The sequence below is a fragment of the Erpetoichthys calabaricus genome, chromosome 3 (assembly GCF_900747795.2).
Source record: "Erpetoichthys calabaricus chromosome 3, fErpCal1.3, whole genome shotgun sequence".
NCBI classification, from domain to species: Eukaryota; Metazoa; Chordata; class Cladistia; order Polypteriformes; family Polypteridae; genus Erpetoichthys; species Erpetoichthys calabaricus.
Window position 1 is genome coordinate 268,787,931 of NC_041396.2, and position 22,438 is coordinate 268,810,368.

General features: G+C 35.7%; 1 protein-coding gene across 3 annotated transcripts in view; it reads right to left on the minus strand.

The window, feature by feature from the left end:
* LOC114648914 (period circadian protein homolog 1-like) overlaps positions 1 to 22,438 on the minus strand; it is a 67,890-nt gene that overhangs the window by 35,400 nt on the left and 10,052 nt on the right. The window contains exons 1-6 of one of the 3 annotated variants that reach the window (XM_028798248.2): positions 17,567 to 17,666; positions 6,288 to 7,218; positions 5,918 to 6,016; positions 5,342 to 5,496; positions 2,141 to 2,262; positions 1,703 to 1,904 (exon numbers count right to left, since the gene is read on the minus strand). In XM_028798248.2, the coding sequence (XP_028654081.1) occupies positions 1,703 to 1,904; positions 2,141 to 2,262; positions 5,342 to 5,496; positions 5,918 to 6,016; positions 6,288 to 6,778 (1,069 nt within the window). In that variant the 5' untranslated portion in view covers positions 6,779 to 7,218; positions 17,567 to 17,666. Of the gene's footprint in view, positions 1 to 1,702; positions 1,905 to 2,140; positions 2,263 to 5,341; positions 5,497 to 5,917; positions 6,017 to 6,287; positions 7,219 to 17,566; positions 17,667 to 22,438 lie in introns of those variants that run through there. The other 2 variants (XM_028798247.2, XM_028798251.2) reach the window with 2 other exon arrangements.

A 22,438-nucleotide genomic window follows, 5' to 3' on the forward strand; every position in this document is an offset into this window, starting at 1 on the left:
CTTTGTGAAAGCAAGCTGCATACTAAACATATCTATCTATCTATCTATCTATTAAAGATTTATTGTGTCTCTCTAGATGCAATTCAACCACAAAAACAAGATATATGTCATATTTTTAATTTTACGCAATTGAGTGAGATGAAGGGTCAGCAGTGAATCACAACTCGGTGAATTTGGGTAGCACTCCTTTCCCGGAACTGCCTGCCTCAGAGCTTCAATTTCCTAGGGCATTCATATGAAATTTACAGCTCAAAAATTCAAATATTTTATCTTTCTGATTGCATGTAATCATAGCATAACTTTACTCCCATCTCCCAAAACAAATGCAGGGAAGACCTGTATTTTTCAGTTACTACTCTTTCTTCAACTGGGGTCATTGTTCTGTTCAAACATATGAATGTGTTTTGGTGTTTTACAGTCAAGAATGATTTAATCCAAAATAATGGACATATTTCCCAATTAAAAAAAAACAACAAACAGTGATTTAATGATTTTTTTTGTCATTACACATCAATATTAAAATAAATTATTCCTACAGGTAAATACAGAATTATTTAAGAAATCAAAAAAACATAACCATAGCATTTAAGCAGTGGTATTGGTACAGAAGAGGTAAAACAGAAAGTGTAGCCACATTTGTTCATGACATGTCTAGCTCATATTCACAAATCTCTTCAACTAACTCTCTAAACAAACTATTATCAGATATGTTTAAAAACAAATAAGTTGCTTTGGGAATACTTTTATTATGTGTCTATTTCAAATGTATACTCTCAGAGAATGTATAGTTCATAATATGGTTAAAAGCTAAAAATTTTGTCTTTACTTCAATTGTAAACAGTCTTCTACATTATGAATACAAATTTGTTTTTCTTCCTTTACACAATTACTAGTATTGCAACACAAGCTGTAACTTGTCATTTTGCTGTGCACACTGTGTATTTTACCGAAGTAAGTGGATTCTAATGATTAAGTGCAAAAAGAACACGTACAGGCTTCAAATATACAAAATTACAAGAATACTGTATATTACTGTATAAAGAGCCAATAGGTGGTAAAATTGGAAGACAAATTGATGTCCATTTATTTTAATAGGTCTTCATCCTGTGTATAGTCTACCAATTGTTATTAGACTGATTGAAATGTACGTGAAAGTTAATAACACTTTTTTTTTTGTTTAATTCAGAATTATATCTTGTATAAACTATTTTAGCCAAGTAAACCCACATAAGAAAATGAGCCAAGTCCTGCTCTCTCAAACTAAGTAGATGAATTCAGGAAAAGCACGCTGCAACCTGGCATTAACAAAGCTAGTTTAAACCAGGTTTGGGGAGTTACTGTGAGTGCATCAAAAATAACTTAAAATCACAATAATCACCTTCAGGTGCCCACAGGTTAGACTGCATCACATTAACAAATTCCTTGTGTGATCAGTGACCAGTCAGTGGCACTCTGGCCTTAGAAATTAAGCACAGGCTTTTAAAATAATCATGGTATAAATGGGAAAAAAAATGTGCTGTTATTAAAAAAAATCCCCAAACCAAGGTGAGCAAGATTTCTTCCACTCATATAGACAGACTATTCCTGCAAACTGTTTAAACAAAATCTCAATCTCTATCTTTCTTTTTTGCCTTGTAGTAAAAAGTCAATCAAAATGTAAGGTAAGTTTGAAACAGGAAGCCCTAAGAAAATCTTTGCTTACCTGTTCCAATGCAAGCAGACCAGGATGGTAAATGGCAGGGTGCAGTTGAGCTGTAAAACACACTAACATCTTGAGGTGCCAGAAGTTCAGCAAATTTGGCTCCATTCAAGAATTCTTCCTTGCAATGTAGAATATATGCAGCTTGATGTGAAATACACACAATTTTCCCTGACAGCAAAGACACCACTACAGAAAATGTGTCCTGCAGGGATTAGAGGAAAAAAGATTGAAAAGAGAAACAATTGATTGTCTCTTTCTTACAGTCTTTAACACATTTCAAGTAGGAGATATGGCTTTTAACTTTCCAAGTAAAAGCTCAAGAAAAGTTTTTTTTTGAGGCAGACAGGTATTTGTTAAGATCTAATTTTTCAGATAAAAATGTAGACAGTATGTATCATTCCATTGTCCAATTCCTATTCAGTAACCAGAACTACTAACCGTATTTTTTAGGGTGTACTTAGATGTGATATTTTCAAGTTCTTCAACTGTGTAAGACGACGAGTCCAATTTACATGTCTGGTTCTCATCAGCTGTCCACTGGTGGTAATAATCCTGGTTTGCTGTGAAAATAAAACAAAATAATGAAATTCTGGGTCCCCCCCCATTTATATTTATAGTATTACGATTATGGTCTATAAGGTTTCCAACTGTTACTAAATTCCATAAACCAGTTTTACAAAACTGTGGTAGAAAAACAGACATTTATAATCATCCTGTTCTAACCTACTAGTTATGCATTTATTTGAGTCTGTATAATAATTTAGAATTAAGTACTGCAGTAGTAAATTAGAATTTAATAGTAATGCTGAGTTCTAAACATAAAGGTCACATGCAATGCAGTCATGTAGAGATGATTTTATTAACTTGAATGCTGACATCGAAAGAACTGCTTTTTTGCTTGTATTTAAAATCAGGCTTGTTTACAAATGTGAATCTATGGACAAATGGCTAAAATAAGGCATCAAAGTGAAGAGAGGGTAATTTAAACACAAGCATTAGAGGTAAGTGCAAGAAAATTTACAATATGTCATCAGTCAGCACAAAAGTACCAAATAAATAAATCTCTTTAACAGTTTATTAGTTAAGACAAAGAGCATAAAAAAAACATGCCCTTTAACTGCATAAACATACCGTTTAGATTCTAGGTGCGGATTCATATCAAAACTCAGTCTTTCCATTAAACTAACACTACATCAAGCTAAATGTCATTTTAATTACTGACTGATCATAAACGGTTTCATACTTCTCATTAAGAAACATTTTTATGAATGCATTTTTACACATTGATTACAGTTGTTCTTACTTACACAATCTGGAATAAGCACTAAGCCAGTTTAAAGAACTATATAAACAACAGTACAAATGTTATGTAACTGTGACAAAAATCATTAAAGTTTAATGCAAATATTAAATACTTAGGAACAGTCCTCAACTAGTCTGTGCATATACCTTCTTAGTCATCAGTGTTCCACCTGTTCAAATGAAAACTGTCCAATTGGGTTCAATCAGTTGCAAGATCAATACTTTCTATACTATGATATTTTTAAACTTTTGATCTCCTCAATCTTACCTATACTTTAATCTTGTAAAGGGGGAATTTCTGACACCAGCACCACATTAGCTCTTCCTCAGACACACCACAAAATTATTTTAATATGTAAATTAATATATATTAATATAGGCACCTGTACCAATGGCCAGATTTCTGCATGGGTTAACCTGGGCTCAGACCTAGCACCCGGCAGGCTACAGGAACCCAAAAATGTCTCAAGATGTACAAAATGTGATCTTTGTTTCTCAAACAAACAATCCTGCTGCTAGTGTAGCTGATTGAGTCCTGTTTAACTCCTTTACCATTAGTCTTGAGATCACTCGTCCAGCGCAAGTCATCCCCGAGTTTAATCTCCAGTGAAATACAGACACTAGTGAAAAGTGGCATTTGGGACAGTATTTGTGACATTGGGAGGGCTGAGTGCACTTTGTTGGAATGAAAAGCACATACAGAAAAAAAACAATTTATCATGTTGTAATAGTGACAGTTCTTTAACAATAGCCAGTGACAGCATTATATCTGCTACTTCCAGGGACAGTGAAGTATATGAAGGTGATGATTTTTGAGTTCTGTAAACTCTGACACTGCTTCTGGATGTGATTGGTGTAAAAAAAGCTTTGGGCAACTTTCAAAGCTGCTGTTCACTGATCTGCAGGGCACAAGGCAGATTAATTATGTGTAGATGATGCCTTACAGAATGTCAATCTGTTTATAAGTGATGGCATGCTAGCTATAATTACGACTAGTACAGGCAGCATATGACGAGTGATGTCAACTACGACAAGCTGCTAGCTTTCTTTACACTTACTGTATATAATAACTTAAAACCCTGACATTAAAGTGTATTGATCAACAAAATGTTGACTTAAATGCCTTATGAACAGTGTAAAAAAAATGTTTCAGATTATTTGTCAGGTGTTTTGCATATTGTCACCTCACACAGTAATGAGAAATTCTTTTTGAAAATAAAATTGTTCTCTACACTTAACATCCTTGAGCAGAATGTTGTTAACAAATCACTTGAAGTTTTGAAAGGTCATTTGACAACAAGAATACAGACCTCATATAATTACAGAGTTGACCTTATCTCTGTTGAACAATAGGTAGCTCGACAAAACTATCTGCAAACATTAAAAACTAAACCTGCTGATATGTTTTAGTTTTGTAAACTGTTTTTTTATTAGTTTCTTTTATCTTTAATTTCTTTTTTAGTTTTAAATTTGCAACTGAAAATCTAATATATAACGCTCAAGCTGTATGTGTGTATATATATCTATATATGTCCATTATACAAATCCAAACTGTTAGACCAATCTCTGCCAAAATTTGCACAGCTCCTTAATTTAATCAGAGCAACACCATAGACTATGCTGTGACCCAATTTTTGTACTAATATATCAATAGTTTAGGGTGATAACTCTTAACTATGCTAACATTCAATGACTGTGCTACGCTGGGAAAGAATTTATGCAAATGAAGGGCGCTGGACAGTTGTTTGATGGGCCATGTGAACAGCACCACTTGCTCATGGACTGATGAGTGAAGACGGGGTGGTGTCCTAGACTGGAAAAAAAGAGACGGCACCTCATCTGGCATGGAAAGTGACCTATCAAATGGAAGGAAATCGGTTGGCCCAGGTCAAAACAGCTCAAGGAATACATACTTAACAAAAGCGTTTTTAAGGTTGCTACAAGCTGTGGCTGTGAGATATGGTATAGCTTCGCTAAAAGTGGAAAGGAAGGAAATGCTGTTATTGCCAACTACCTGCCAATGAAAGAGTGTCTAAGAAATGTCATTGGTCTACTTTCAATATTACACCTGGAAGAAACATGCAGTAATAGGTCTAGTTATACACAATCCAAGACCATCCCCCATTCACAAGCTGCAGGATACTCCAAGAAACCCTCCACCCAACTCCCATTTTCAGATAGCTTGATGCTGCTAAGGGAACCATCCCCTATTCGTATGCTGTCTGAAACTCCTAGGCAGACCATTACCAAAAAAAACACAAAACGAACATTACTATCCTTAAAATGTAAATTACTATTATTTGCTGAATCTACAGCCAACACTGCCACTCAACTCACCTTTGACTTGCTTTACACATGACAATGCATACTGTAGAGCAGCAAGAGTGCTTGGTTTGCCTTTACTTCGTCTTTCAGCTGGCACACGGATCTTTAATTCCTTTAGGGCCTTCATTAGTTCTTTTTGTGTTTTCACACGAGCCGACTGGTCAGAGCTAGGGGTAGCGTAAGGGAGGGAAATAAAACAAATAAACAATATCTAATGTTGAAAACTTTACCCAAATAAAAGTATATGCTAGCATTTCATCTATAATATAAAATAATAACAGCTTAATACTGAGCAAAACTAACAGTCACCAGCTACGTTGTGACCTTTTGCCTTGAAATCTTACATCAAGTCCACATAAAAACAAATCTCTAAACTGTAACTATGTATTAAAAAACAAACATTTTTAGTAAACAGCTAGATAAAAAGAGCACTTTATAAATTAATTATATAAAGTGGCCTAGTGCAAAGTTTGCTATAACATAAGCCTAATTACACAATTTAACAAATGGTGTTTGAGTTCACCTAATATATGCTCAGAAATAACTTTTCTAAATTTTCTAAAGTCAAATTAAAAATAAAGGTCATACCTGCAGCCACTGGTAGAGGGATGATCTTGCTCTGAGCTGGTGCTTAGTAAGCTGTAAGCTATCGAACTGCTTGGTGGAGATGGGCTCTGAGAATTTGAGCTGTGAAGATATGGAAGAAGAAAAACAAAAAAAAATAAAGTCCTTTAATTAAGAATACATGACTACTCCATGCAGCTACTGTAAAAATGTTGACCACTAAGCAAACGTCTACAAGTTCTCATTTTGTACCCAAACTACAACATTTTCAGAAAAGACTTATCTTGAATGACAGCAAACAGTGCTATTAGGAATCAAGTACACAACAACTATCTAAATACACCAATTTTGCCACTTTACTTTCAACAACCACACAATCATACAAAAAGCCCACCTCTTGTTACTCTCAGTAGTTTCCAGCATCATTGCAGAATCCTTGCCATTTCGGCTAGAGCTACTGTTGGAGCTTCGTGTTGACTGGCGCCCACGAGATTCATTTTCATTCGACTCTCCTCCATTTGAATCATTCCCACTTGAGTTGCCATTACTGTTCACATCCATGTCATCAGAAGATGTTCCTGTGGCCTGCTTCTGTTGACAAGGGGGCTTGACTTGCACCCGTGAACCCCAGGCACTCCGAACTCCACTTCCAGTGCTTCCTCCAGCTCCATTGTTTGGTGGCCCAACTTTGCTGGTGTTACTGTTGCTTGTAAGAGAGTTACAGTTGTCACAATTGCCACTGCTGCAATTTTTATTGCAGCTGTTACTCCTGGGGCTATCACTGCTGCCAGGGTAACTGGTTCCTACAACGGCCACAGCAGCAGGCAGCACAGCTGGCACATCATTACCATGATTGCAGGCAGAATCGTAGTTGCTGTCAGTCATAACTCGGCAGACTGAACACACTGGATGCAACACTAAGAAGGGCACTCTTGAGTACAAGACTGATGCATTACTATGAATATCTACAGAGTTCAAAAAATGTAATTTGTATTAACTGGAAGTAGAAAAATAGTTTGTAATAGAATGCTGGTATTGAGTACAATAAATCCAGTGTTTAAAAAAAACAAAACTTATTTATGAAATATTTAGACAAACTTTTCCTTGAATTCGTACCTGCTAAAACAAATACAAGAGGGCTGAGGATAAACAGCTTTCATGTAGTTTAGGAGGGACTCAAGATCATCCAGTTACAAAATTTTTATATAGTACTTTGATCACCCTAGTGGTTTAAGAAACTTCTGTTCTTTCATTATGTCTCTTTGTCCAAAGAATTCTGGATCTTCTTCTCCTTGAAGTAACTGTGTCAATAAGTGTTTGACCACCTGCAAAAACAACAATTTCTTCAATATTCTTGAATATTAGAATGGTTATATTTCAACCAATGGATCTAACTGGAAACCTCAACAGACACAAAACAATGGCCAGCAGAAACTGTGGCTGCCACATTACTCATGGAATTAAATTACCTGCCCATAACATCAGAATGCAAAAAACTACAAAAATGAAGGCATGCCAAATTTAGTGCTTTAGTAGGACTTCAAAAATGTGACAGGTGCACCAAGAAAACTCAAGTAACATTTTAAAGGTGAACAGCACTCATTGCTGGTCACTTTCCCTGTATCCTTTCAACTCATATGTTTGCTATATGTGAATAGACAACACTTTTCCAACTATACTTGTTTTAAATGTGATTGCTATCCTTTTTTAATGCATGTCAGTGGTATCAAGACCAAATCAACTAAGATGCATGTTAATGGCAGGTGTAAGTGGGCCCAGTGTTGGTTGGCCCATGCAGAAGCCACAGATTCTTTAGTTAAAACTACCTAAACTATTTCTGATTCCTTCTCTTTGGCAGTGTTAAACCACTACCAACACAATCTATTTTCCACCACTTCCATCACTCTGTATATCTATCTATCTATATTTATATTTCAATATATTATAGATCTCTCTCTTTATTATATATATAATATATATATAAATAAAATACATAAATAAAGGCATCAACACACATGTTTTCTAAATTTACCATATTATTTCCCACAGATAACCCTGCATGTGTACTGTATATCTGCCCTTAAATTAAGAAACAAAAGCTCAGAGTCATTTCTTAGGCTGATGAAAAAGACAGAAGAAATCTGTTGTCTAGAAGCTTTGATTAAGAGCTGTCCTTTCTTTCTTGGTTTGCACAGCATGTAAAAATAATAAATTCATAAACGTTTTCAGCAAAATATGAAGGTTAACATGCTAATTTAACTGTGACATTTTGTTTCAAAGAAAAACCAAGACATTTAATTTAACACAGCACACTGCAGACACACACTGTCTTACTGCTTTTATGTACAGTATATTGGTGTCCCTTCTGCTGGACATCAAAAAAATAGTAATCAATATTCACACCACTGTGAAGTAAAAGAAAAACCCTTAATACTGCCTAAACATGCCATCTCCCTAAATGCCATCCTACATTCCATTTATTACAAGCTTAAGGACCATAAACAAAAATGTTTCTAAAAATTAAATGCTGTCATATTTGTTCAATTTCATCTGTAAATTAACCTGTCTGAAACAAAGCATTTAAAAAATCGGGAGTGGTTTCCCCTAGACTTTCTCATACATTCAGATATGGGGATAGATATTTGAAGAGTAAACCACAAGACAATGATTATATTTTTATATTATGTACATTAAAGAACCATCAACAACAAAGCAAATCAAATTAATAATATATTGAACAATTATTATAAAAGTAAAGTTGAATAAAACGGACTCTGTAACTGCATAAATAAAAGGTAAAGTACCACTTCCATTTAACTGAAAAAGCCCAAAAGTTGATAAATTATTATTATTATTATTATTTTTTTTTTTTACAAAATACTTGTATGCAAAATTTGGTTGACCCAACTACTCAAGTTACACGCACACACACAGAGGCAGACACACAGACATAATTTCAAAAATGGTATTTTCGGACTCGAGATTCACCAAAATCTCCAAATAGAATTTTTGGAGGATTCCAATACTTTCCCCATACTTCACATACGAGAGAGTCAGGGAGGTCTAAAATGTCAAGAATCATCAAAATCTAGACATTGAATCTTTGGACGATTACAATACGTTCTCTATACTTCGTATATGAGAAAGTAAAAAAACTGCTTTTCAGTATTTGTATAGATTAAAAATAAATACACACACGCACACACACACATATATATTAATTATATATATTGTGATGGATGGCCGGCCGCAGATTCCGGGCCGCCACCCCCAGGCCGCCAGGAGGAGCTCTCCGGACAGCACGAACGTGCCCCGAGTTCCAGCAGGGCCTCATGGACTTTGTAGTTTCTACACACAGCCCTGCTGGATACCTTGGGGGCCACCAGGAGTCGCTGTAGGGGTGCTCGTGGGCTCTTATGTGCCTTATAACCCGGGAGTACGTCATGGTCACGTGACAGGAAGAAACGACGTGCTCCCGGGGTGAAGAAAAGGATTGTTTACCCTGACCCGGAAGGAATAAGGAACTGTGGACTGTTGGACAGGAACACCTCCGGGTCAGGGTGTATAAAAGGACTATGGGAAAGCCCAGACATTGAGCTGAGCTGGGAGGTAGGGTGGCGAAGTGTCTGGGCGAGGAGGAAAGAGTATTGTTTGTGATTAGTGATTTATTATATGAGTAGTGTGGAGTGGAGGGTGCTTTGTGCACGTGAGTACAAGAAGAGTAAAATAAAGAAGTTCTGTGCTTTTACCTCGTGTTTGGAGTGGTACCTGAGGGTTCAAGAGGTGGACAAAAGCCTCTACTGCTACAATATATATTCTCACATATTGATTCAGTTACTTGATATTGACAGTTAAACACTTCTTAAATGTAAATATACATGCACTTATACACATGCAATCATTTTTAATCATTCATTGCACTATAGCTTTTTTTTGCTGTTAAAATATACAATTACTAAAAAAATTTTTTTTTAAATTATCAACTAGAGATTCGTAATTCTTCAGGTGCAATTATAAATATGGATTACCTATTTATACAGTACTTGCTTCTTACCAAAATGTGTACTGTATGACATACACAAATAATAAATACAGTATAAACCATTAAAAAAAAAACTTTAAAACGAGCGTGCTTTCAAAAATAACGACACAGTTTTTATTATTCAATACGCTTCTCAGAAAGTGTAGTAAACATCCATCCATCCATTTTCCAACTTGCTGAATCCGAACACAGGGTCACGGGGGGTCTGCTGGAGCCAATCTCAGCCAACACAGGACACAAGTAAAGAACCAATCCCGGGCAGGGCGCCAACCCACCACAGGTGTAGTAAACAGAAAAAAATAAATCAATATTTGGCAAAAATCACCATTTGCCTTAAAAACAGCATCAATTCTCTTAGTTACTATCATGTTAGGTTGTTCCAAGCCTCTTGCAGAACTTGCCAAAGTTTCACTGCAGGCTTTGACTCTATGGTTCCCATACCATCTATTACAGGATTCCGTGTTACTCTTTATTGCTGCTGATATTTTTAAGCTTTTGCTCATATACTTGGGGTTAATTGCCATGCTGCAGAATGAAATTGGGACCAAATTGAACCTTGCATTGCTAAATGGATAACAATCTCCTTATACATCTCAGAAGTGAAACAGACAATCAAATTTTATCAGGTCACTAAATCAATCTGCAGACCAAACCCTTCATGAAACTTCCACCATGCTGCACTATTGCCAGCAGACATTCATGCATATACCCGTCTACACCCTTTTGTCATACAAAACTGCCTTCTGTTGGAGCTAAACAATTCTCTGCTGCCTTTTTTCTGCACTTGACTTTATTTCCACTTAGTAGGAATGTCTTATTGGTCACAACTCTTCCATGAAGACCTCTTCTTCTTTTGGTTGCTTCCATTAGGGGCTCGCCACAGCGGATCATCTTGTCTGCATACTGATTTGGCAAAATTTTACACCGGACGCCCTTCCTGACGTAATCCTCCCCATTTATCCATTTCTGGTAAAATTTCTCCCAACTGTAGTTAGGTATACCAAGGTCCCAATGGTTTTTGCAAGATAGCGGCGCTGGACATGTTCCGATTTCAAACAAAAGTAAGCTTTGCTGCACTCAGTTTCCATGGATGACCATTGTGTTTCTGATCCTCAAACTTGCCTTTGCACCTTTGCAAAAGAGCTTCGATAACACATCTGAAAACAGCTGTGCACCATGAAAACACCTTCTTTCTTGTCATTCTGCTCACTCTAAGATTTGTAGATTAAACCATCACATCTATTGCAGCCCCACCTTCTTATTAATGGTTGCCCCTAGCCCAGTTTTATCCCCTCTATACAGCACATTCTGTTCCACTTAAATCACTGTAGTTCAACCTACACACTATATCATTAACAATTAGGACCAGTTTGTCATTTTTGCATGATCAAGCACTAGGCTGTATGCCTACACAGGTCTCACATTTTTTTAACTAGAAACTAGTCTATTACTATGTTATTTGAATGTCCTTAATGAAAGAAACTCTCTTACTGCATTCCTTCACTTTGTGCAAAATGAACTCTAAAATATGCATCTCTCAGTTGACACACTAATCCAGAAGACAAAACTTAATAACCTTAAACATATATTTTGTGCATATAAAGCACCTAAGACTTTTGCAAAGTACTGTAGTTTTAGCAGAATATTCTTCAATTTGAATGGAAAAACTCATTTATCTTTTTTTGTAATACCAGATAAAGTCACAATAATAATTACTACAGAAACTGGCACTATATGAAAGCAACACATGGTTCACAAAGCAAACAAATTTTGCCACTGAATGAAAACAAGCAGGAATATCTTTCAAGATGATGGTTGACACTTTGACTATTTGTTCTTAAAGGCTGTATGATATTTGTTGTTTTCAAAAAGTTACTGCAGACAGAAAACGGTAGTTGATTACAACTACCAGATTATGACAGTAATTTTTTTCTGAAAGTAAGCTAGACAAGCACATAAGCAAGTGAAACTATTAAATTAACTTCAGTGACAGGCATGTTTTCTACAATTATATATAAATATTAAAAAGAGACTACTTTATCACATCAGTATTTCCCCCAAACTGTAGCTGAAGGAAAAAAAAAAAAAAAAAAATCAGAGACTAAACTTGCATTTTAATTTAAGTGCCATCCACTGGCTGGAACTATAAACATGAATGTTTACAATTTTCAAGATCATCCTTGTCCACCTGCTTTTTACAACAATGATAAGGGTGACACCTATTGGTAACTCTGAACATGAAGATGCAAAGCCTAGAAAATTTTACAGAATCACAATGGGCATCTCTGGAAGAACAAGAGCTGTGGCAGTCAACTCCCTAAATGTATGCAATTTGCCAAATAATTTATTAAACTGCGAGTTACGTGAAGTTTTATTTTTTTCTTTTTTTTTAAATTTAAATTCCATTTTAATCCCAATCCAAAAAAATGACCTGTAGTATTCTCAACTGTTTTATTGCAATTGCAACAACATTTATATAGCACATTTTCATACAAATGGTGTAGGTCAAAGTGCTTTACAAGATTAAGAAAGAAAAGTATATATAAAACAAAAATAAGATTAGGCAATACTGAGTAACAAAGAATATTTTACTACTTTCTAGTTTAAAATCAGAGGCCTGCTAAATAAATGCTTACTTTAGAATCTATTTGTAAAAATACAGACCTATGTATCTATTTATAACATTAAACCCACCATCCGCAACTCTAGAAATAAGTCCAATCAGCTTATCTGAAATCAACTGTATATCTAGTCAGCAGGATGAAGATTTACCTAAAAATAACAGGACCAAACAGACTACTGACTAATGACACATTTCTCCAGAAACTATTTAAAGGCTGCAGATCTTAAACATCTCAGTTGTTTAGCTGTTTATAGCTACTCCTCATTAGCACAGATTTCTAAACAGCTAAGCCGCAGGATGTACATCAGAAAAGGTAACACTGCACTTCAATTACTGTATTACGTCAGAGTAAAGACCTCTACTTTGGCACAAAGTTTACCAAGGCTGACATACTCCAGACTACAATAGTATTTCTCTTGTTAAGTTGTAGAAGGAAAAACTATCTATGGCAACAGAGTCATAAATAATCTGCCATTAAACCAAGTGCAATAATGGAATCACTTTGAGCCCCTGATAAAAAATATTAATTATATAAACTGGTTGAATTTGGAATAACATAAAATAATGGCCAACTATGATTTTAAGGAGACAGAGTTACACAGTGGTCAGCACTTTAAATTGACAGCCACTGTGACGTGGGTTCAAAATCCAGTTTTGTCATTGTATAAGTGGAGTTTTCACACTCGCCCAATGTCGATTTCAGGTTTATGTACATATTCTGGCTTCCTTCTAATTACCAAATATGTACATCTGAACTTAGTTGTTACCTCCAAATCAGCTCAATTTGACACTCACTGTCAGGAGTGTGAGCATGCTCTGTGAAGGACTGGCATCCACTCTAGTATTAATTCCTAATTTACATAATAATAACAACAACAGCTACCCATAATGGCTCAATGGAAAATAGATACAGACACTTAACTGATTTTGTTCCTATCAGGTCTTAAAGGCTGTAAAGCAAGTACTGAGCATAAACACCTATTCTTAACATTTCACTACTTATTCCATCTGTCAGCGTCTATAATAACTACAATACTGACCAACATAAATACTATAAACAAAAGTGACTCTAGAATAGATCCATCTATTGGGTAATAAGTAGCTATGGTCTGTCCCAGAACATCATGCACCGATCACTGCACTGCAGGCACACTCCTCATGCACCTACTTACAATGTATTAATTTAGATTTTACAATTAACTTAATCTGCATGTTTGGAATATGGGTGTAAGCTAGAGTAGCTGAAAAAGGTCATGCATCCAAAAGAATAATGTGCAAAATTGACACTGACAGTGACTGGATGTGTTTTCCTAAGTTACACAACTACTACTAACTTCACCAGGATTTATGAGAGCTCGTGAGCAGTAGTAACTCACTAGGAACTGACAGAAGATGGTGTTCAGGCAGAGATTATCACCTACATCCTTGGAAACGCTGAATGTGTTGGAAACACTGGATAACAATTAACTTGTTAAAAGATATTGACCGACAAAGATGGAATAATATTCATAGCAAACCTTGTACATTGCATGATCATTTTGTCAATGCAGAGAAGCCAAGCTTTGTCAGCCGAAATGAAAGTGTAACGTTACATGTAAAATGCAGCTTTGGAATTTTGATGATTTTGGTATATCTCAACCAAGCATTTCTTGAATTTTTCACCAAACTTTAACTGCCCATACAATATGTGAGGTAATAACACACATTTATACATTTACCCAGCACTGAAAATGAAGTAATATTAAAGCAAGCCACACTCATGCAAATCAGCATGCACATAAAGATCATTGCCTCAAGTGTGGATGAGCACGCATATGTGACTCGTAAGCTATACAACACAAACTGTGTTGTAGTAGCCATATATTACCATAAATATAAGCAGGGCTGGAAAAAAAGGCAGGTGAAGACTCTCGGGGCCCTGGATAAATAGAATGTCGCAGAAAATAAAGGGGGGATTATGGAGAAAGGCACAACACTGTGGAAGACTTTTGGGAAACTGAAGAGTGAACATGACTTCTGAAGCAGTATTAAAATAACTGGTTAGTCTTAGTAAAACTGTTACTTTACAAGGTATTTTCTGCTGGCAAAACAATGAGAAGGTGATACATCTGTAAGTAAAGCTTCTGATCACCTATCTATTCATTTTCAAAACTCTGACGCCTATACCAGAAAGCATAGGGTGCAAGGCAGGAACAGTCCCCTGGTGTATTCATTGTTAAATAAATATGCCTGTGTTGGGCTTTACTCTCATTCGGTGTATGTGTCTCAGTCTTTCCATTTTGGTGTTCGCTACAATATTATTCATGATGTTGCTAAGTGGCAACAATTATGTGCAGCTTAATGCAATATCCTACCTTATTACATTTTCCTCCTTTAATTATTATTATTATTACTATCATCAACAGAACCAGCAGCATCATCTTTGCAGTGAAGCCTCAGCATTAGTATCAGAAAACTACAAAACATCATCATAAAGATGAACTTGCACCAAGTGGTGCTGTAAAATTGTGACGTCATTCATTCTCAGATGTGAATTCCTACTCTTAGCTGGGACGAAGACACTTCATGAATGTTTCCTATGTCCTACTCTGAGGTAGGACAAAGTCTTATCCAGAAGTGACTTTTAGTGCAATTCTTGGGAGTAATTCTGAGATGCTTGGTCAATACAGGCCCATGGGCAGCTGCTAAAGACTGAACCTATAAATTTCATTTGTTAGACAAGCATCTTTACTTATATGGCTTGCTTACAATCTCCTCTGAACTAAAAACCGATGTGCATACAAATAAACGTATTAGGACTGGCATATTTCAAGTGGGGCAGCACGGTGGGGTTCCAGTTTCCTTCCACAGTCCAAAGACATGCAGGTTTAGGTGGATTGGCGATTCTAAATTGGCCCTAGTTTGTGTGCTTGGTGTGTGGGTGTGTGTGTGTGTGTGTCCTGCGGTGGGTTGGCACCCTGCCCAGGATTGGTTCCTGCCTTGCACCCTGTGTTGACTGGGATTGACTCCAGCAGACTCCCGTGACCCTGTATTCGGATTCAGCGGGTTGGAAAATGAATGGATGGCTGTCAGCCATTCATTCCTGTTTCTACCAAAATGTTCCTTAGAAACATCTAACTAAATCCTATACTGTAAGTCCAGGTTGAGCTCTTCCTTAATTTAGTTAGTGGAGATCTATAATTCTTTTGTAATTTAACCAACAAAGAAATACAGTCTTATTAGTTACATCCAACTGTCACTGGTGTCCATACTGTGATAAATCAATTATTTTTTTAACAATATATGTAACATGGAAGCATTACTTTAAACTCTAAGAATGTTCAACAGGATCTTGTTTATTCTTCAAGATCTAGCAGCCACACTGTATTTAAAACACCAATCAACTCTCTTAACACTCCAGAGGTAATTTCTCAAGCAACACAAGATATAAACCACAGTTGACCAGAGTATACTGAAAGATATGTGTGGAAAAAAGGATAATTCTTGACTTGCAACCAACAATGAGAGAATGGGATAGCCGACTGTTTCCCTGCTTGGAATAATGTACTGCACACATCATTTCTAAAGTATTTTTATATTCTTAATGGGTATAAAAAATAGTTATAAGTATATATTTTACAATGTGAGAACTTACAGCATAAATAACTTGGTTAGAGTCACACAGTAAAGTTTATTGCAAGAACTGAAAATGCAGTGCTTAACGGTCAACCTACTTTTTCATTATAAATAAAATAGCCCATCCAATGCAAATAAAGACCCACTTACAAGAAGTAAAACAGAGCATAACAGACTAAGAATGGCCAGTTTATTTTTACAGTATATCATATCTGCATCTAAAATTACCCTTTACCTGTAATGCTGGGGTTGTTAAACTTTTTCAGTGCATTTACATTTATTTACCTAATTATTTCATTTTAAAAAAACTTTAAAAATGTCTAAATATAATACAGCTGTTTATACACATTATCTAAATAAGTGGGGCACTGGTACATTAATTTACTTGGTATGGGCAATACGCAAGGTGAGATATTAATGGAGAAATGAACCAGCAACTTTGTAGTGTAGTTCAGCAATTTACCCTGACAATAAGTTGGCTATACTATACTATCTTCTTCACACACCTGCTTCACTAATGTTTAAACATGCCAAGGCTGTGTTTATAAAGTATATAACAATAATACTACAGTATTTCCTACCTAGAAGCATTATTCAGAACTATTCAACCTAACCACTCTAAACTCAGTATTCAACCAACAGTCCCAAATTTGCTTATAATAACTATTATTCTACAGTAAGCTAAAGGCACACCAGATTCCACAGGTTACCGTTCAGCACTTTAGGCTGTAGTCCACACGGTTTTGACACTTTGTGTTTCATTTTCAGCCTTCATGAAACCAATAATGTAAATTGCTATCTAGACTTAGGCTATAATAAAGTTAATTCTATATAATTACTAAACCTTGGTAAACAGACAGTTCCCATCAATACAAACCAAGATAAAGTAGATAAAGAAAATGGATGGATATATAACTAATGGAATGATCACGTTTTCCATACTCCACACTACATTAAATAAGTGTAGGTGGTGGTGTTGATGTAACACACAACCACATAAAACCTTCTACTAAGCTGATTTAAATTTACAAAGGCCACTCATTATATGTATACCATTGACAAGGCAAGCAACTAAAATGGTACTTGAACTGATGAAAAAGTAAACCACCTTTTTACCTGCTATTCTGTCAGTGGTGCCAACGCTACAAATAATACGCGCGCACTCACATATACACACAAATACTCTTATTTGTAATGTATATACATGCTAAACATTTGATTATAATAATAAAATAAGTAGCAGAAAACGTGACTTATCACATATTACCTGTCAAAAAACGCAGCTGAGCGTTTTTGACGTTTGCAGTTTTCACGAGAACTACCATACAATATGAACGAAGGTTTAAAATGAATGCGCGCAACATTTGTCAAGATTATAGGTTTACAACCTCACCTCAATTCCATGCCTCCAGATAACAAGCGACAACACCCAAATCGAGATATTCTGTGCTCCTTTTTCGACACACATGGGTCCAAACTCCCACTCCTCCCCTTCTGCGCCGTTTCGAAAGCGCAGAGGCATTGCATAATAATCGCACCGCTGATTGGCTGATGACGTCATCTCCTCGAGCTGCTCTCAAAACACTCCATGCACGTGGCATCAGCTGTCATCCCACTCCTTAGGCATGGACTGCTGATTGGTCGAAGCACACAGCCAATCGGTATGGAATATCCCGTTCTATAACACTGTGACTGTCTGAGTCGTGACGCAACGAGACAGACAAGTCTGAGGCTTGTGAAACAAGGCGGGAGCACGACTCTAGTCACTCGACAAATTATGAAATCCGAGTTGAGAGCTCACTGTCGTTGTAGGCACTAACTACGATTTTTTTTCTTTTTTGTCAATGGTGAGAATAAAAAGCAACTCTGAAGCCTCAAACACCTTTCTTGTTGGGCTTGATGCTTCGTACATCTAAAGAGTCCGAGTTCTTACGTGTAAAGTTACGAAACAGCCATTAATAATAAATAACACATATCTGTATGTATATCGCATATAACGGAGTTTGTGCAGGGCTGCGTCGGCGTGCATCTGCAAAGGAAAAGGTTAAAGGTTACTTCCATGCTGAAAAGAAAAGGTTAAAGGCATGACGTTTCCACGAAGCGCGTTTAAGAAACAGACATAGCTCTATAAACCTCAATTAAATAAACAAGGTTTAGTAGGTTCCATGAACGCAAAGTGTTTCTCGTTAACTGTTCGTTTTGTTTCACACTGACAAGAAAGAGCAGTAGCGATTAACTGCATAATAATTTAAATGTGATATTATTAGTTCCTGCAGTTTTTCAATAAACAGTGTAGATTTTGTTTTGCCAGTTTGCAACGAATATCGGCTTCATTTAAGCAATAGTGTACCTATGATTATGATTATTAAATATGCTAAAAAAAAAAAAACTGGCACTGACAAAATGGTCCCTGCACTGAATGACATAATTTAAATGATGTCTATTTGGCAAGAGATAGTTTAGATTATAACTGCTTTACCAATTTGTAATGAACATGTAAGATTAAACGATAATTCGGCAACATTAGATATGCTAAAAAAAAAAATCTGAAACCTTTCACCAAAATTTTATTACTCATCGTGTGGGAATTTCATGAACTCTCAATCCTCAACACTCCACTAAGCTTTGTTGTCTTGCGCTAATCCTTTTTGGGGGAATCAAAATTGGTACTGATAAGTCTGGCATCTTGGTTTGAGGATTACTCTCTTCGTGAATTTCATGGTATACCCACCAGGTGTGCAACTGCTGTATATACCTGAATATATGTTAAACTCTTTGTATACCATTTATTATTAATGTGTCTTTTTATGGATATTGCATCACCTCCTTTTTTCTGAGGAGGTGTGCAAGTAAGAATTTAATTTTACAAAATAAACTTGAAATTAAGAAATCCAGCAACCTGTCCATCTGTTATGCACACCAGTTATGCCAGATATAGGGCATCTGGCAGAAGGTAAAAATCAACACAAGATGAGACATTTGTGCGCAGTATGCACACTTGCACACTCATACAGAATCCCTGTTGATTTGACTATTTCACGCTAATCTCCTTTAGGCAAAAAGTGCCAATTTCTTAAATCCAAAGACAAAAATTCCAGAAAAAAACATAAGAGTATCGTTGTTATGTGGAAACACTGCAGCATGGATCCTTGCATCTGTTACTTGGCTTGTTGTCACTCCTTGTGTTAACTCAAGGCTTTCTAATATAATAATCGATAAACCAGTGGGTGGTGTTTTTTTCTCAGCGTTTCTAACAGATGGGTGTTTTTCTAAGCAGTTTACAATTACTTGTCTTTGGCCTCTACATTTTGTGCCATACATTTAAATTACAAATATAACAAGGTGAATAACATCATTTTAGTAAAAGAATGTGCCTATTCAGCACATTACATATATTAGTTTTATGCTTTAAAATGTAAAGAACATCATTAATAAATAATGTTTCTATAAATTAATAATTTGCAGCAGTACTCATTGAGTGGTGGTCGTGGTGAAACTGGTAACATTGTGGCTTTAACAAGGTTTAGCCATATGGCATGTTCCCACCAAGACTGTGACCTTCACAAGGAGTCCTGAATTTTTGATCTAATGAAACATTTCATAATATGAAAACTCTTTTCAAAATGTCCTGAAATAAGTGTTCTTTTCTACCTTCTGTATTTTATCATGTAGAGGCCTCTTTCTTTTTCCTGGAAAGACTAAACCACTGAGGTGTCTACAAAGCCAGAGGCAAGTGTAGTTCTCATATGTTGGTATGTATTAGTGAAGTAGCAACAGCAGTAAACTGTTTTAAATGTTACTTGCTTAGTACTCTATAGCACACAACCAATTTGTCTATAACAAATCTAATATGAACTCATAGCCACTATGTTGAGAACAATGTAAAGTCCTTTTTCTCCCTTTATTTCTTCCAATCATTAGAACTAAGTACTTAGATTAATTTGTTTTTGAATCAAACACTCAAAACTAGTTAAATTAATGAAACTATGGATTATTTTTTTGCATGCTGCCAGAAAATAAGCTTGGTTTTGTCATATTTTTGTGTGAGAACAAGTGATCTCATTCATTATGTTCCATTTATCTTGACATTTTCTACTCTGCTTTTTCTGTTAAGGGTTGTGGGGCGCTAGTGGCTATCCTGGCAGGAAGACAAGAAGCAACCACTCACAGGGTACCAGTCCACAGAAGAGCACACTTACAAAAATGTATCCTTGTTTGCTATACAGCATTCCCTGATTAGTGTTATGTAAAATCAAGATTCATAGATTGCCACAGAGTTGAATTTGGAGTAACATATTTTTGGAGTAACACATATTTTTCAATTTTGGGATTACTTCTGACACCTAGACTTCATTTAATTCATGGCTCCTCGTGCTTGATAATTAAGCCTACTCATAAAATACTGCCATTTAGTCTTTTAATGTGTATGTGTCATGAAAAAGAAAAGGTTAGAAAAACTCAAAAACAGATCTCTGTTTCCAAAAATAAGAACAAAAATATTGACAAAGACCTTTCAAAATTAATGAATGGTTCATTAACTGTGCAGCTGTTGAGAAAAAAAAATCACTTGATGCAGCTGCTCACTGGATGTTCAGTGTCCGGCGAACAACAATGTTAAAACAACACTGTCCAAGATGAAAAGGAAATATCTGTTTTTCAAATTTCATAACCAGAAAAGTAGTATGTTACTTAACCTATGTGCGTATGCCATTGGCTCATTTTCTTATCACATGGCACAATCCACTCTTCAGGCATTTGCCTTCTATTTGCCAGGCACTGGTTACATTTTCATTTGATTTTACCACCTTACTATTTTCATTACATGATTTACATACAATGGGGTGTAGATACCATTCAAAAATGAAGATTGGTTTTCAAAGTTTTCTGTAACTAGCATTCTCTCCAACCTTAAATTATGTAAACTGACTGAATAAGCATCAATATTTTCAACCACTATAAAAAATCATTTCACTGTGGATTAGCTTCCCAGATGCTCCTTCAACAAGTATGTTCCTCTCCTGAAAGTACTGGTTACAGGTAGGAAACTAATCAAGGATTTTGTTCCATTTCATCACATGGGACATTCCTACACACTTCCACTCTTGCTCACACTGCATTTGCTTATAACAGCTAACTGACCTAACCTAAATGTCCTTTGAAATGTGGAGAGCAAAGTGGAGAAATGTGAAGAGCAAAGTGGAGAACTCATGAAAAAAACAAAGAAAGAACATGCAAATTTCACACAGACTAGGACTGAAATCCAAGACTCTGGAACTGAGAAACAGCAGCACGTTAGTAACCACAGTGCTACCAAGTTACAATCTTAATACAATATCAGATGCACCTCATTTTTCTGACTGAAGATGAGATGTTTGGAAAAAAAAATGTATCAAAAACTATAAGCTGCTGAAAACTAAATGCATCCAAAATCAAGAGTCATCAAATATCTTTCATCATTGCAGGCCCAAAAATAACTAGACCCCCCCCCTCCACTGGGTTCTTCTGCACTGTCATTTTAAAACAAATGATCCGTTTTATGTTTTTACAGCATGAATTTTTTAGTTAAACAGGAAGCCTATTGTTTAATTTAGTTAATTACTTATTACAGTTGAATAGATCAGTGCAGTGGTTTTTGTCACTTAGTGTGAAAAATGACTAGTAAAACAGTCGTTTTCACTTTTCACTTTCTTTTTACTTGACATTCTTTTTAAAGAGATGCCCGGCAATCATTAAATAAACTTATTTTACAGTTTTACATAACTCTCTGAAAATATTAATTTCAAATTCCAGGAACTGTTTTCTTTGTTCTGTCCACGTGGATTCCTCAGTTCTATCATTTAAAACAATGTTGAAGATCTGCTTTTTCTTTCTGAAACATTTTCATTAAAAAATGCCAGGACTGGCTCTGTATTTTTTTTAAATGTATAGAAATTTCTTAACGTATAGAACACAGTTTTGCATGGCACATGCATATGTGTTTGTGAAAAAATATGGTCATCTTGAAAAATACCAAACATATTCTTTAATCTTTAATTTAATCATTTTTAAATATCACCGGGTTCCATCTCTGATCTACAAATGCTTTATGAAGACTTCACATATCTTTTGGGTATTCATTGCTCACCTTTTCATGGTTTTCCAACACAGTTTTCATGGTTGTCAAACAGTATATGCTTAACATGGTTTTGTAACATTAAATGGATTTCCAGTTCACTCAAATACTGATAACATTCAAGCCTTTAAAATTAAACATTACTGAAAATTT